We start from the raw sequence: 16,173 nt of genomic DNA, 5'->3' as shown, positions 1-16,173 counted from the left end.
GCCAAGAAATTAACGACGTTGCGATCTCCTATGGATATTACAGGATTCTGTATGTACATAGATTACGTCTATGACTGTGACGACACTCACTTCCCCCTTTAGTCATCCTGAGAAACGTCCATCTTGTGCAATTTTCCTTTCTTTCTTTCCTTTATTAAAACTTTCCTACAACTGAACTTACAACGCTACCTTTCTACTTGTTTTTTTTTCAAGACGACTAGAAAAAAATTGAGTGTGGTCACGCTTTTACCCGTAATCCACAACTCTAACCCTATACATTATCCACGAAAGATCACTACATCGCCGTAATTTTGTGGGATACTGCCTTTATATCCACTAAATTTTCCTTACTTATGAAAATGTTTACCTCACTCTACAAGTTGTTGTTCACGAAATCGTCGAATCATTTCACTCTGAAAAAGGCGGAATTCTCAGTAAAATAATTCTTCCGAATCCTTGATTTTATCCATAGAATCACAACTCACCCTTCGTTCACGCATTTCCACCGTAATACGATTTGATGCATGCACCATAAGGCAGTACCTACCCAATACTATCAATAGATGAATGATGATCAGGAAACTCTGGAAGAAGTTGGAAGAAGTAACATTTTAAAAAAAAGTCCTTCTCAGTAACATTATCCTCGCAAAAATTTTCTTTTAATCAAGAACATACATGAAATTTTTAAATGAATTCACCTCTACTACAACTAATATTATCAGTAAAACCATCCACCATTTTATTCCTCCATTCATATCAGTTGGATACTGGAAATAGCTCATAGTGATATTGATTGGAGCCGATCTGGAAAATTTTAGAAAAAAAAAATAATCATGACACACGTTTTTTCTATTGTTTACTTTGCTGGATTAAGGGAGGGAAGGAACTAAGCATTCTTAATCACAAAGTTGAGGATGGGAATTTTAATTATAACAAGCAGTATCATCAATAAAAGCAGAATTTTTTTGAAAAAAAAAAGTTCAGACATATTAAAGCACAACTTTAAATAATTTGGAAGAAATCCATTTTAAAGAACAATTTCTTAGAAAGCTGATCTGTTACTCCAAAATTCATAAAGAATACTGTTTCGGCGTGATCAAATCTGATTCCTGAATTTTATGGATTAGCGAACAAGCGATCTTAGTATTTTTGCCAAAGTTGAGCGTTTCCGATCCGAAAGCCAAACGAAAGATCCGAAAACAGTGAATATTTGGCACAACCCACTATAGCTTCCCAGGTACTAGTGGGTAAATTAAAGGCATCACTCCACGAATCTGAGGTGGTACGGATTCCAGGTGGAGTATTCGTATACAGGATGGGAGACTACGGAGAGGAGGGTGACTCCGTCCATTTCTTCCTAATTGCCGTAAAAAACGGCCCGGAAAATACGGCTTCAAGCGTTCCGGCGCGCTATTTTCTACAACGAGTTCGATTGGAGCGTGCCAGCCTTGTGCACGCGCCGCATCTTCAGGGCCGTTTTTTTATGGCAATTAGGAAGAAATGGAGGGAATTACTCCCTCTCTGTAGTCTACTATCCTGTATAAGAATACTGCACCTGAAATCCGTACCACCTCAGATACGTGGAGTGATGCCTTTAATTGATACAAAAGTATTTTTGCAATAAATTATCCCGAAAAATGTCTACTCGGTAACAATACCCTGTTAAGGTGAGCGGCTGCACATTTCGAGATTGTTCGCATCGATTGGAATTGATTGAACTTTATGGCCTGTATCCGGTATCATTTACTCATCTGGATAAAGACCCTCTGGGAAATAACTTTTATCCGGGTTAAAAATCTGGGCTATCCTGTCTGCGAACAAATTCATCAAGCTGCGGAAATGCTTATCCACTTGTCTATCGTTGGAAATATTTATCCAGAAACAGCTGTTGTCCAAGAAAAAAAAAATGCTGTCTAAAAAAGTCTCACAACGAAGCACCACCATTGCATCAATTTTACGTCAACAAATTAACCAAGTAGGACAGATAACACCATTGGAAAGAAGAAAAAGGTAATTTTTTCCATCCCATTTATCCTGAAAAAGAAAAATATACTCGGTACGAGCTCAGGTATTGTCCAGCCAATGGATCTGTCCCTCTGAGAGAGAGTTTTTGATTACGCGTCATTATATTGTATTAAATTTTACGGTATTTTATCCTTATATACTTACAAATGGGACATATGAGAAAAATCTAATGAATTTTGAGTAATGAAAAAATGTATTGTTCTCTTACATCAAAAACAACAAAGATAGAAAAGTAACCTTGGCGTTGAACTGGTTAACAATTGACTTTGAGCGTCGAATGGAAGAATCCTTGAAATTGATGAACCTAAAATTCAAATTAGGCTTTCTAAAGAGTTCTTGGAAATGATCTGAAGCCTGACACAATTCTGTAAGCGGTTGCACTCGAAGTGGAACCCTTGCTAGTTCCAGTGAAAATTACTAGCGTCTGGATTTGATCAATCAATTTGATTAGCGAGGGTCCCATTTTGAGCGTAATCGCCTACGGAGCTACACACATACACTAGTATTCGGGTCGTTTCAATGAATGATTTGAATGAACTTGATCTACATTGTCTCAGGATTTTTTGTTCATCATGCTTTTGAGGAATTGTTTTTATAGAGTAGAGAGATACAGATACACCCTAAACGATTTTTACTTTACAAACCAAAGTGTACGGTATAAGGTATACATCTGCATTTGCCCAGATGCAAAAATCCAGGATCAAGCCCAGACTTGAGGCTAATCAAAAAAAATCCTAAAGAGGCACTCTTTTGTCCTTACATTTAGTCTAAACATAGAAAATAGACAATTTCTGCTATAATATTGCAATCCTCAACCATAACTTTCTTATATTTTCTTCATGGATTACTTTATGGATTACTTTAGTAACGTCCTCGTACGACCGACCAACCAAGGACGGAGCTTTTTTAGGAAAACAATTGTTGTTGGATTTTACAGTTTAAAAAAATAACTGTTGAGGTCAAACAACATGCTTACAAATCTTTAGGCGATAACTTTTAAAAAAATTACCCAGGATTTTGGTCCACTTCACGCAGTTTACACAGTACTACTTAACCGTTTTTCAAGAATACCACCCTATTTACCTGTGGGAAGAATTGAATCCACGTTCACAATCGAGAATGACTCTAATCGTTCATAGATAGATTTTTCGAGATCAAATGGAGCAGCGATTGTTCCACCATCGTACTGAATTTCCAGAATAATTTGATTTTCATCGGTGATCAAAGTGAAAGGGATCTGGAAGAAAATATTTATTTTTATTTTTTATTTAAATTATTTTTTATTTTTCGAAGTATCTAGGGTCTATACTAATCGTAATAGCTAAATTAATTGTGGAAGAATATCGAACAACAAGGAACAAAATAGAAAAAGAAACTGGAAGGAAAAATTGGAAGGAAAAAGGAAAATCATTCCGAGAAAAAAGAGCTTCGTATTGTGAGAAACTGCAAATTTCGTATAGTAGATCCACAATACTTACCGTAATAATAATCCACATTCCTGCTTGATTCCGCTTGGACAACGTTCCACCAATACAATGCCAGTCTTTTAATTCTTCTTCACCAATCTGATATGGAATTTACATAAATCCTACTTTTTATTTTTAAATTCTTCTTTTGTAAAAAGAGCTAGTATTTTGAAAAACATTCCTGCCAGTGATAAATTGCAGGATCAAAATAAGGTATACTCGAAAACAATGAGAATGTTTTCAAAAAAAAAAACCAAAAAAGCTATAAATGGCATCATACCATGCACAGTAACCACTCTACTATTCGTACTACTAGTTACAGTAATCAATACTTTTCGATCTCTTCAGTGTTTTGACTTTAAATCTTACAACAAATTACTATAGTATGTAGGATGCTCTTGTTTCCTTAATAAATCGATATTCTGCTTTAACCAGGGAAACCCAGGATGCTATGTACATCCCGTACAAGGTACGATTCCAACAGGAAATCATGGATGTAGATAACCAGTTTGTAAAGTAGGTGAAATTTTACACGGTACTATTCGACTACTGTGCCTTTAATCGTTAGGCCCAACCATTATGGCGATATAGAGGAAAAAAATAAAAGACCCTAATTTCTGGATATTAGCAGTGTTTGTCAACTAATTGTTTAAAAAAAATATGGATTGATCGAAGAAAAATAAATAATAGGAATAATCTTTCAAAGCCATAACTTCTTGTCATTTGTTTCTATGAAAAGTTTCCTAATTTTTCTAACAACAACGACAACTTTTCTAATCTTTTTCTAACTAACATTAAAATTTTTAATACGCGCTCTTGCCTAACATATTGATATATATACTAATTTAGAATGGAAAAATTCTTTATCGAAAAAGAGTTTGCAGATATCCCTAAAATTTCCTAGTTCTCTAATTTCATACAGAACACTACGAAATTGTACAAACATGATACTTAGCAGACTGTATTCACAATAGTTTTAAAAAGTAAACAAATACAACACAAAACATGGGCGTAAGAAAATGTCTTACCGTAATATTATGAATACGCGAACAGCTGAAGTGAGTTTTTTCCGAACTTTTGAAGTTAAAAGCCTCGACGAGAACTGCGATCTGTTGGTTCGTTGACGGTAACGCACAGAAAATAAGGAATATCGTTACATCCCAGCGATTCATTTCTCTTTTTTTTTTGCAGAAGAAAATAAGGGGAAAAGTGCTGCTGAAAATAAGAGGAAAAGTGCTGCTGAAAATCTACAAGGGAATTTTTGGAAGCAAATTTTAAAGCCATATAAACAAAAATATTTCTTAATATTTCTAATTATTGGGAACTTTAAGTAACAATTCATTGCATGAAACTAACAGGAAAGCATGAGAAGTGTTTACAATTAAAATGTGGTTATTTTTAAGCATGACCTCCATCGTTAGATGAGCAAATCGAATTGAAAACTGTAGAATTTCGGTGTTACAGTGAGTGATGATGAAGCGAAAGGACTTCTGATGTTAAGCATGGTTGGAAGAAAGAAAAAAGACTAGAAACATCTGCCCGCACTGACATTTGTCTCCGGTGCAAAAACAAAAATCGTATGACATCTGCGCTAACTGCTGACAAAATCGTTTTGTATCAGGAATGATACATTTTTCTAGGATTCATTTTTTTTCAATTCATTTTTCATTCCTAGGATAAATTCCATGCAGTGCAATCCACTGAAATCAAATGGAGACATCTCTAGGAATTCCGTTTCTGATAAATCAAAAACAAAACATCAAGTGTCTGGAAAAATGATGGAATTTCAAATAGGCGAAAAAAATCTCGCTTATTTTATTCGGCATCTTCATCTGTCATTATTTCTAAAAGTAAGAAAAGCTTTGTATGGAAACACAAGGAAAACACGAGCATAAAAAATTAAAATAAAAATAATAATCTTATTCGGCAGGCCGAAAATCCCCTGAAAATGTTTTTTTGAAGAATTTCGTAAAGAAAAAAACCCCTTTGTGAACCAAGAAATATTCAAATATGCTCCACTGATGCGCGATAATATATAACCAACAAAAAATAGGAATTTAGTCTATTTCGGTTAATTTTTAGTTTATTTATCAATAAAAGGATTCATTTTTTGATTGAAAATGACTTTTGATTGACTAAAGTCTCAGTAGTCACTAACTTTAAATTTTATTTATTTAACTTTGTTCAATTTTTTGCACTTATATTTCTTTCCTACTTTTGCTACTTTTACTTGTTTCACTACTTTTTCATTTATTTATCACTTTTGAATTCAAGTTCAAAATTAATGGGAAACCAGTAACAAGCAACCTGTACTTTTTTTTACTACGGAAAAAATGTTCCAGAAAAAAAACACTACCTTCTTCCAAAAAACGGAAAAACTTTTCTATCAAGTGTATTCATTCAAGTATTTACCTTTTTGTTTCTTACTAACATCCGAATCCTGAGGCTATCTTTGGACTATATTATTTAGGTCATGGTTGCGTCGGACGTTTTCACTGTTTCATCCGTTCACCAATCCATACGTACGCTCCTGCAACCTCAATGATACTTCGAATTTCGCTTTTCCTAACCTTATTTCATTCTGTTTCATCAAGCACATTCAGTAAGCATTATTTTTCTATTTTATTTAATTTAATAATTTTAGAATGAAGCTCTAGATGCATTTATTAAACTATCCTATCGTTTCCTGTGGTTGACCTAGTGACATATGGCAATTTCATCTGCAATTTGTTCTTCTAAATCCTATAATCCTAAAATAATCCCAACTCCTATAATCCTTATAAATCCTAAAATAAAATCATAAAAACAGTCTCACCTGAAATGTTTACAAAAAGAAATAAATATTAACTCACTGATTAAAGAAAAACTAGTATAGTTTTCTGCCATCGAACAAGTGAGGCCGAAAATATCGCAAGGAAATTGATTCGTGAAGAAAAAATCTTTTATCTACTGGTTTTTAACCTAATTTTTGGCAAAATACTGTGAGAAATCGTGGATTACCTTATATTTCCAGCATCGAAATGTTTCTCCACCAAACATAACCATGCGGTGTCGAATTCGCAATCAATCGCTGAATTGTTCCGGGTGACCGTTGGTGATTGTCTAAATTACTGTATTCTTAATGCTGCAAAAATGGGTGTAAGTTTCGAATAAAATATTTTTTTTATTCTTTTTTTATTCCAATATTTTCATAATATTATAATGAAGAATACAGGATGGCTGTGCGGCAGTTGTCTACCATAAACGTTTCTCAACTTGTCAACTTTATGGACATAATGGTCATTATAATGGTGAGTATCCTGAATAATTTTGTATTGTAAAATGTGTTAAAAATGCAGTTTAAAAAAACTATAATCAAAATTGATTTTACGAGAAGAATTTTTGAAATTATCTCCGAAACCAATCAAAAACAAAACGCAAACGGCGAATTTCATGATGGTTTGCTGTAGTGGACAATAAATTCTGTTTTTCTTTTCCCTCCTGTTTTTTTTTTGCTGTTGGCCATCCATTTTTTTCCAATTAAATTTACGGATTCCAGGATCACAAGTGGTACCAGCCGATACCCATGATTTCTATGAGCGTACAAGCTGGGCAGGTGTATGTCAGGACAAAGTTGGTTAGTTGCAATATCATCCGAGAAAAATGTTAAATTTTCCGTATTTTTTTGATTCGTGATAGTTAAAATTAACAAAAGTAATAACATGATAAAAATTATAAAAAAAAATTGACTGATAAAAATTTAAAAAATCTCCTATTTGAGTTTACTAATCCTTAGCGCTATTTTCGTGCCTAAACGTGGCTACAAGCAACGTCCACGACAATATGCTGCCAGCCTAACGCCTGTTCGAAATCCTATCGATATCTCCCAATACAGTAATCTTCTGGATCTTCGAGCAGGAAGAGAACATACAACGGTATATTCTTCTGCTTTATCCAAGAATGCGTCCGTAAACCTCTGCTTCTCTCCAGGAATCCACGACAACTGCTACAGAAGCTAGTAGTACATCCTCAGTATTGATTCCGATGGTTGAGGAGGATGAGGGAATACCTCATGAGGAACAGCGAAACGCTATTAGTTTTTTGAATCCAACGCATAGCAGCGGTTCGTAAAATCGTTCAGTCTGATATTTAGGATGAAGTTCAGGATAAACTATCCGCTTAGATATTTAGAGTGTTCGAAGAAAGAAAAAATCAGCTACTTCGTATTGTTTGGATATCGTCTGGCATCCAGAAATGTAGCCGCAACATTGAAAGGAATCGATCAAAGTAGCTGCGTGATGTACTGCAGTCAAAACATTGTAAAATTTATCAATATTACATTATTAAAACGTAATTTTTCTCTAATCTTCGTGAAGATCCATAACTAACTTTTCCAGAATGCAAATGGCGATGTTGTCCCGTGCTATTCGGCAAACTATGAACCCATAGAGGAAAAATGCTATCTTTATGGAAAACGATCCAGATCCGATCGCCATACAGCTCATCTGGCCGAGGACAGCAATTATATTTTTGCGGACAAATTTTGTGTTGAAAGTGAGAATTTCGGAAGTCAAAATTACATGAATCCATGGATTTTCCTAATTTTTTAGCGAAAAAGGACTGCTCAGCCGAAACTCCATACATCGTTTATCCGTTCAAACAAATGCATAAGAAAATTATAACCTCATATCCTGGAATGAATTCTGTTGTGGCTTGCGTGGCCGCATGTATTGATAGCAAAAAGTGTAGGGTTAGTACGATTTAGAACGTCCAGAAATTCAGCGAATTTATTGATTTCTTTCGTTTTAAGGCTGTCACCTATAAAATTGGACTTTGTATCCTTCACGGGGCATCTCCGGCTACTGATTCTGGACTACTCGTGCAGGGAAACGAGCAGACTATGGTGATTGAGAACGGCTGTCAGCTGACCGCTTCAACTCTTCCTGCATTATTATCGAATATGTTAGGTGGGTGAAATGATCAACGCTTTTCTGGATTGGACGAACTTCTGCACTATCGAGGATTCAGTGGATTAAATTTTATTATTATTATTATTTATTATTATTGATTATTATCATCTATTAGTGATTTATTAAGTAGAATGAAGACCCGAGTTCACATTATTTGGACGTTAGTAGGGATTTTGAAAAGTTAAAACTATAGAAAAACGTATAAAGTATTTTTAAAAAATTAAAAAACAATCCAAACTAATGGTAATTACCAACTCCTGGTAAGAAGAGGCTCTGGTAAACTAATATCAAAACAATGTCATCAATTTTTTCCCTGAATTTTATTCCAGGTGTGTTTTTCATACGCAAAAAAAAAACTCATCGAAATTTTCCAGAAAGTTCACCTGACGTATCACAATGGTCCGAATGGGGTCCATGCGAATTCGGAACCGAGAATCATCGGGTATGCAAAATTTCCAGCTTCGATGATAATTATCCAGGATAACAACGATTTACTTTAGATGAGAGTGCGTTCAAGAGAATGTTCGAATTGTGAAGATTTGCAAGTCCAGCCATGTTGAATAAAAACCGTTCTTTTGAGATATTGTTGTGTCATATGATAATAATAAATTCTAATAAATATATTGTGATTATTTCTGGAAGCTACTGGGCACAGTGCCCCTTTAATTGCCCTTCTTTCTCTTTCCAGAAAAAAAAATGTAGCAAATTCCAGCAATACTCTTAGTAGGATGCTGCCTGGATGTTTAGTACATGAAAAGTTTTTCTAACTGGTAACTGCTTTGCACCGCGTTTTCCCTCATTCTACTAAAGTTATAGAGGAAATTAATCGATAGGAATGACAATTCTCCTCCAATATCTTTGAAGGGTTCGAACATTCTTATTCTCAATATGAATGATTTTTTCAAAATTTTAAAATGTTTTTCAAAATGTTTAGAAACGGTAAACTTTTCTCAGGTGCCTACCGAAAAAATAAGAAGAGAAAAATTGCCTCCTACAAAAATCGACAGGTTAATTGCGAAAAATTAGTGATAAATTAAGTGTAATGTAAAATGAAATTATGCTTCATTCCCACATCTGTGTGAAGGCATAAGAAATAAATAATGGACACAGAATCTGTGATCACAAGAATGAAGCATACTTTATTTCCTACCTATTACTTTCATTTATTTATTTTACTTTAGAAATACAGATCTTTACTTTAGATATCTTTTACCGTCAACTTTCTTCATACTATTTCAGTAAATAGGTCGTTAATGTGTGAAAAAGGAGACAGCTTGGTTTTTTGGAAGCCAGTTAGGAATAATTAGGGAGTTTTCATCCTGTATTAAGCGGTGAGATGTGCGTAAACTGTTAAAATCACAATAAAATTAAAATAATAGCAAAATTGTTTGTTATAATTATTATAATGGATCAACAATTTCTAATCAGGAGGTCAAAGCATGGACCGAAACCCAGGTGCCATACTAAAATTCTTTTTTCCTGGTTTACCCAATCATTTCCACAACCGCAGTTTTTTTGAATTTTTTTTCTTGCTTAGCGTTTTACGCATAAATACCTTTACATTTCGTATTAACCAAAGCAATTTTCGTTGTTTTCTAAATCAAAACCTACAAGTTATTTACAATCTGAACTTATAATTTAGTAAACAATAAATGAACAACAATAAAACATTCGAGTGGGCCTTGAAATTGCCTTAATTCTTCGCTTTTTCTGAGCCTCATCTCCCGAATACCAAAGTTGGAAACGAGAAAAAAATAAAAATAAATAAATGTTGTTTTTCCTCCTGGATTTTCATCCTTACATCCTCGTTTATCTCACGGCTTATCCTAGAATTTGAATAAAATGTCAAGTTTCTTAGATAACTTGCAGAACTCCCTCCCTAGCCTTTTCATTCCGTGAACTTTAAAGGAATTCTTAAATGAGTAATACATGAATCCTGAAGAAAAAAACTTCCAGATCAACCATTAATTGGATAGACGCGATCCGAGAAGACTCGAAGAGTGTTAGAGATCAAAATTTTCTTCCATATGGTGAATATCATTCGGTGATCGCGAAATGTGAGTGAAAGTGAGTAAAATCGGATACAAATCATTCGCGATTCCCCCCGTGATCGCCACTGTGCAACTGATTCTCGTTGTGACCCAATTAAAGTGTTCCCTTTCCTAACAATCATGATTCGTATATGTTGGATTTTGATCGCTTTTACTGTTATTCCTGGATCAACACGCACTGCTACCACATGTAAGTGTCACCTGCTGTTTTATCCAGAATTTTTGAGGTTTTAAATATAAAAATATTGCGAATAATCACAACATAAATAACATAAAAACTTAAAATATTCTCAAAATCAAATATTCAACCTATTTCTACATACTTTGAATCTTCCATTTCCGATAATAAATGTCCAGGGACTGTTAGCACTCGGAAGGCTTACTCTTTTATCCAGGATTTTCAAGGAATTAAATATAATATATTAAAATAAGTATAAAAATAACTTAAAAACATAAAATATTTATATAACAAAATATTCAGTCTTCTTGTGTAAAATGTAGGAGAAATTCTAGTGAGCTCTGACCCATTTTGTTTTTTGTTTTATGGCACAACTGTAGGTGTTTTCAATAAACAAGTAAATAAAAATAAATAAATATTCAACTTGTCCACACCTCACGTGTATCATTTTTAATTTTAGTAAATTCATCTTAATTTAAAAAAAAATTACAGTGAATCGATGTTTCGAACGAATTACAAGAAGAACCATCGACAACTATCCACCGTTGGCCGAATATCAAATGGAAACGCTTAGAGCTTGCGCTGATTACTGTATAATGGCAGCCGGAAATGAGCGGAAAAAAGTAAGGGATTCTTTACCTCCTCATCACTCACACTAACCTCAAATCCTCTTATTAAAACTTTTTAGGAACCTCTATGTCGTTCTTTCACTTATAATATAGCGCTAAAGATATGTCATCTCTATGATCATGACGGGATGAAGGTACGCAATTCATTTCATTCACGGTTTTTCCCAATTTTTTAAAATGATATCCTGATTATGTTACTGTAATTGTTTTCCTGGTTTCTTACATATAAAATTTACAGGTTCCTGCAATTCTTTATCCAGCAATCGGTATTGATTTTTATAAGAGAATCGATAAAGATGAGATTTGCAGGAGTAAGTGACTTATAATTACATTTCTTAAGGTTTTTTTGGACCTCTTTGGTTTTTTTGGTTTTTTTGGTTTTTTTTTTGGTTTATTAATAATTATTGATTACTAATTATTACTAAATACAGGTACATTTCCTTTCAAAAATAATAATGCTAACTTCGCAGTCATTGGATCGCCTACATCTGCACAAGAAAATACTAATGAGGTGAAAAACAACATACTTTCATTAGTAAAATATTGATTTAAAGCAAATTTATTCCAGGAATTCGAATCTCTCGGCGAAATTGAGACCTTCAGTTCGCGCATTCGAAACCAGGATATCCCAAACGAAAAGTGAATAAATTTCCTCATTTTCTTATTAGTTACTTCTCTATTTTTTTTTTGTTTTTCCTCCGAACATTCTCAATTCTAGGATGGATTGAATACAGGTTCCATCTTAGATTTTTATGTGATACCTTTTCATATAATAATATATTTAGTATATATATAATATAATATATTTATGTATATATTTTGCCGCGAGAATGCTAAACAATTTAGGAGGTCCTTCGAGAAGAGGACAGGAGGCAAATAGACTCCTATCAATTTTACATTGTGCGGGAATTTTATTATTTTTACAATAGTTATTTAATTTCGTTCGATATCTTTAGACCTATATCAAATCTTTCTAAAATTCCGGAATACGTTCCTGAAATCATAATCGTTGACGGATTTTATTGCTTAAAGGATTAGTATGTGAGTTTAAATAAGCAAATGCTACTGTATCTCTATTTTTTTCCAAAACTTTCTCATAGCTACCGCTCGAAAAACACAGTAACTTAGATAAATTCCTCATTCATCTGGATCTACATAGAAATTCTTCAAGAAATTGACTGAATAACTTTCTTTATTTCGGTTTTTTTCCCCTCAAAATGGATTTCAAGAATTTTTATTCGCAAATGATTAACGAGACCAAAAAAAAAACCTGCTAACAAGTTGGAAAACCGCTTCTATCTGCACCTTTGGATCTGTGGACATAGATCCAAAAAAGCGGCTACATTTTCCACCTCTTTCTTTTTTTGTGGCATTCTATTCCTGTTATTGTGGGATCTTCTGTAATAAATCAATAACGAAAAGCAAAAGAGGTAGCTACAGATTCAGAGTCCACTATTATTTCAGAGCTATAACGATTGATGGCGATCTTAAAGTACTCCAGAAAAAACCTACAAAAGAATTTGGAAAAATTAGCAAAAATACTAAGGATGTGGCCGAAAGCGGTATGGGATTCACGGATAAATTATAAGAAGCAGATATGGAAGATAATCATTTCAGAACAATGCTTTACTAGTAATGCATACTACGTAGTAATCGGAGATGAAATCGTTCGACCGATGAATAACGAAGGTACGGTAAAGGTGAGGAACTTGTTTAGGTTTCATTTGCGTACTTTTTCCACATAAATTAAAGATAGCATATCACGAATCCAACATGATGAGGAAATCCACGGGAAACGTTAGAGTTATAGATTCCCGGATCCGAGCTGGTTCCGCTCATCTCTCACTTATCGTCGTAAAAAAAGACAACGTGGAAGGCGCAGTTTTTTTTCCTAGGACGATTTCATTTGCACGGTGCCACGCTTGTGCACGTGCCGCATCCAGCTATGAAGCGGTCGAAGTCTCACCTCATCAGTCTATTCAAATGAAATCAATGATTAGGCTGGTTAGGGGACCCCGGAACGTGCACGTAGAGCAGCGTTCTAACGTACCTCGTAGGAATTAAAGCGGTTCCCACGCCGTTTTTTTTACCACGGTTAGGAGGAGGTAAGCGGAACCACCCTGGATCCCCCAATCTACAACCCCATCTCTAGCTTTTACCGCGAATTCCCTCACCACGTCAGATTCCTGGAATGCTGCCTTTAACCTGAGAATTGAACTTTAGTAGCCATATAGAATTAGAAATACAAGTTTATCCACGTTTCCATGGTTCAGGTTTACAACAACGTTGATCAAGGCGATTGTGCAAATTTCTGCAGTAGTAATCAGGTATGGTCGCACAGCAATTATCGTTTACTTTACGGGTATTATTAAATCCATCCAGAAATCCTAAAATCAAGTTTTAAGCTAGAATATTTTTGTATGGGATTCTTCATTTTAAAAAAAACAGTTGAAAATGTTTTTTAAATCATCTTATTACTACAAAAAAGTATCAAACCGCTCGTCCAGAATGTTTTTGGAGTTCCACTTTTTTAAAATCTATTTTTAAATGTTTTGTATCTGCTTTTGGCCTCCATTCAAAATTGCACGATTTTCTTTCACGAAAGCTTCAAATTCTTCACAAGAAATCATTGGAAAAAAGGAAATCCTGTACAGGACAACAAGACTTAGTCTTCTTAACTCTTTGAAATCCGCTATCCATATTTCAGGGTCCAAATAAGGAAGATCTCGTATGCAACTCGTTAAATTACTTCCCACTCACACGTAAATGTGAACTGTACAGTATCCTAGCCGAACCACATGGTCCTGGGACCTTAGTGGAAAATCAGGACGTCATTTATGCCGAGAAATTCTGTTTACCAGGTGCAAAAAAATAACACATTTTACCCTGAGGGGAAGAATTAATGTAACTAACCAATGAGTACTTTGCAGAGTCGACACAAAGATGCCAAAACGACGAGATTTTCATTCTTCACGTACAGAAGAGTTTGTCTAGGATTCCAATCCAGCAAACACCTTCTGGAAGTATTACATCTTGTCTACAAGCTTGCCTCAACGTGTACGCTTGTAAGGTACAGAAATAAAATTTGTAATAATTTCGGATCAGTCAATTTTTTTTGCATTCATTTTCCAGACAGCTGTATTCAACTCAATAAAAGAGCATTGCGAACTGTACAGTGAAAAAGTTACAAAATCACAAGAATCCATCATCGATACACCGCCAGGATTTGTGATGATTGAAAATGGATGCGATGGAAATGGAGGAGGATCAGTAAGAGGAAGACCTGTACAAAATCATAAAACGATTATTTCAGAAGAGGTTAGCTATTTAATGCGGATAAAGAGGAAAAATCCTCTTTGGACAATGAGGATACGGAGGACACAACAAAGAAAAATGAGACCACACACAAAGGAAACTCAGAACACCTACTGGGCACCCACCAACGGATTTCCCGCGTTTTTTTCGCGCGCCTATTGATCGTTTCTGATCTCTTTGACCTACAAAAGATATAAAGGCGAGAAACGAAAATTTAGGATTTCCCGGCTCATTTCGTTTGGATGTAAGAGCACTAGAGAAATTGTCGGTACTGTGCTCAGAAATTCCGGTTAATCGACTAAAAAACCTATTTTTCTATTTCGCCTCCTTCAATTTTTATTTTTTAATTGTTTAATTCACTCTATTTTGCTTTTATTTTTCTTCCCATAAATTTTCCTCTCTTTTCTCGGATTTTTTTCCAAATTTCCCACTAATATCTCGGACATCTGCGTTTAATCGCTGCCGCAAAACAAAAGTAACTGCAACCTCTTAGTTGAACTCCCACCGTTCCTTCATAATTCAGGAAAAGTGTCTCAGTCTCAGTCGGACGAATTTTTCGTCTTTCCTAATAGATTTTCAGCATGATTCGAAGAAAAAAAGAAAAATGTCTTAAAAAATAGGAAAAATGTCTACGGTAGTGATTAAAATGTTAGAATTTTGTGTAGATATCAAGATATAGATTTTTCTTTCGTGAACCCATGGAATATAGTAAAATCCTGCTATTGACATCCTGAAAATTATGAACTCTATGCGTCTTTTTAAACTGTTCTGTACTCTTTCTAAGGAAGTACACAGTTCAGTTACTCCGATTTGAATCCTTTTCTTTTGTGCAGATTCCCGAAGCGTTCCTGATTTATGGAAAAAGCATTGATTTTAGATGAAATCCTTACAAAAATTACCACCTGTGTACTTAATTACGGTATGTGCACTGTACACTACATACAGTGTCGAGTATTCCGGTTAATTTAGAATTCCTAACTTCAACAAATCCAAGCACAAAGCCATAATGCTTGTTTTTCCTTTTTTTTTCTCTTTTTTCCGAACTTCCGTTCCAGAAATCTCTTAGTCTGTTGAACATACAAATTTTCACATATTTATGGCTTGCTTTTAAATTGGGGATTTTTTTTTAGGAAGACTCCTCTTCTGAATGGTCAGATTGTGATTTCTATGTCAAGGGAGTGAGGGTAAAGGTGAGTATTTTTGAAATACTTGTTTAAAAAAATGACATTGATTATCCTAATTTAAACATGCAAAGGCCAAGAAAAAATTGAAAGCTTTATTTTTACTTCATTTTTTCTCTTCCGAAGAATGTGTGGAAATTGAAAGTTTTATTTTATACCTGATTTTTTCTTTTATTAAAGGCTCGAACGATCGGCGGACAACTGGAAACAAGAGCGTGTTGAGGAGCTGGAAAAAAAAAAGGTGCTCCAGTAGATTACCTAATAAATATTTTTAATGTAAAATCCAAGAGTATCGAATAAATCATACTGTTTATTAACAAAATTCACCGGCATTAAATAATTGAATATGAAGTGTTGCGATTATTAATCGCTGAGATTA

General features: G+C 34.4%; 3 protein-coding genes across 5 annotated transcripts; 1 reads left to right on the top strand and 2 right to left on the bottom strand.

Annotated features, from left to right (window-relative positions):
* Positions 1–368: 368 nt before the first annotated feature.
* Positions 369–6,530, bottom strand: RB195_026165 (uncharacterized protein; the record flags this gene model as incomplete). Of its 2 annotated transcripts, XM_064214598.1 has the most annotated exons (9): positions 369–413; positions 486–584; positions 699–804; positions 2,263–2,329; positions 3,109–3,262; positions 3,504–3,590; positions 5,904–5,948; positions 6,004–6,021; positions 6,492–6,530. In XM_064214598.1, 9 exons carry the CDS (start codon positions 6,528–6,530, stop codon positions 369–371), a joined length of 660 nt encoding a protein of 219 aa, XP_064070478.1. The 2 variants fall into 2 exon arrangements, with proteins under 2 accessions (XP_064070478.1, XP_064070479.1); XM_064214597.1 differs by lacking the exons at positions 5,904–5,948; positions 6,004–6,021; positions 6,492–6,530 and adding an exon at positions 4,520–4,663.
* A 176-nt stretch (positions 6,531–6,706) lies between these two features.
* Positions 6,707–16,016, top strand: RB195_026164 (uncharacterized protein; the record flags this gene model as incomplete). Of its 2 annotated transcripts, XM_064214596.1 has the most annotated exons (19): positions 6,707–6,781; positions 7,030–7,088; positions 7,267–7,405; positions 7,461–7,593; positions 7,662–7,789; positions 7,868–8,024; positions 8,081–8,220; positions 8,281–8,437; positions 11,162–11,292; positions 11,358–11,432; positions 11,537–11,609; positions 11,730–11,809; positions 11,867–11,937; positions 12,763–12,860; positions 12,916–12,998; positions 14,006–14,159; positions 14,229–14,368; positions 14,431–14,616; positions 15,975–16,016. In XM_064214596.1, the coding sequence occupies 19 exons, from the start codon at positions 6,707–6,709 to the stop codon at positions 16,014–16,016; spliced, it is 2,121 nt and encodes a 706-aa protein (XP_064070476.1). The 2 variants fall into 2 exon arrangements, with proteins under 2 accessions (XP_064070476.1, XP_064070477.1); XM_064214595.1 differs by lacking the exons at positions 6,707–6,781; positions 7,030–7,088; positions 14,006–14,159; ... (1 more) ...; positions 14,431–14,616; positions 15,975–16,016 and adding exons at positions 7,091–7,107; positions 13,051–13,100 and having other exon boundaries at positions 12,916–12,987.
* RB195_026163 (uncharacterized protein) lies at positions 13,549–16,127 on the bottom strand (the record flags this gene model as incomplete). Its single annotated transcript, XM_064214594.1, has 3 exons — positions 13,549–13,685; positions 14,212–14,315; positions 16,102–16,127. 3 exons carry the CDS (start codon positions 16,125–16,127, stop codon positions 13,549–13,551), a joined length of 267 nt encoding a protein of 88 aa, XP_064070475.1.
* Positions 16,128–16,173: the final 46 nt, after the last annotated feature.

This window comes from Necator americanus, chromosome X (genome assembly GCF_031761385.1).
Source record: "Necator americanus strain Aroian chromosome X, whole genome shotgun sequence".
In the NCBI taxonomy this organism is placed as follows: Eukaryota; Metazoa; Nematoda; class Chromadorea; order Rhabditida; family Ancylostomatidae; genus Necator; species Necator americanus.
The sequence above is the reverse complement of the archived record's forward strand: the minus strand, read 5'-3'. Positions and strand labels throughout refer to the sequence as shown.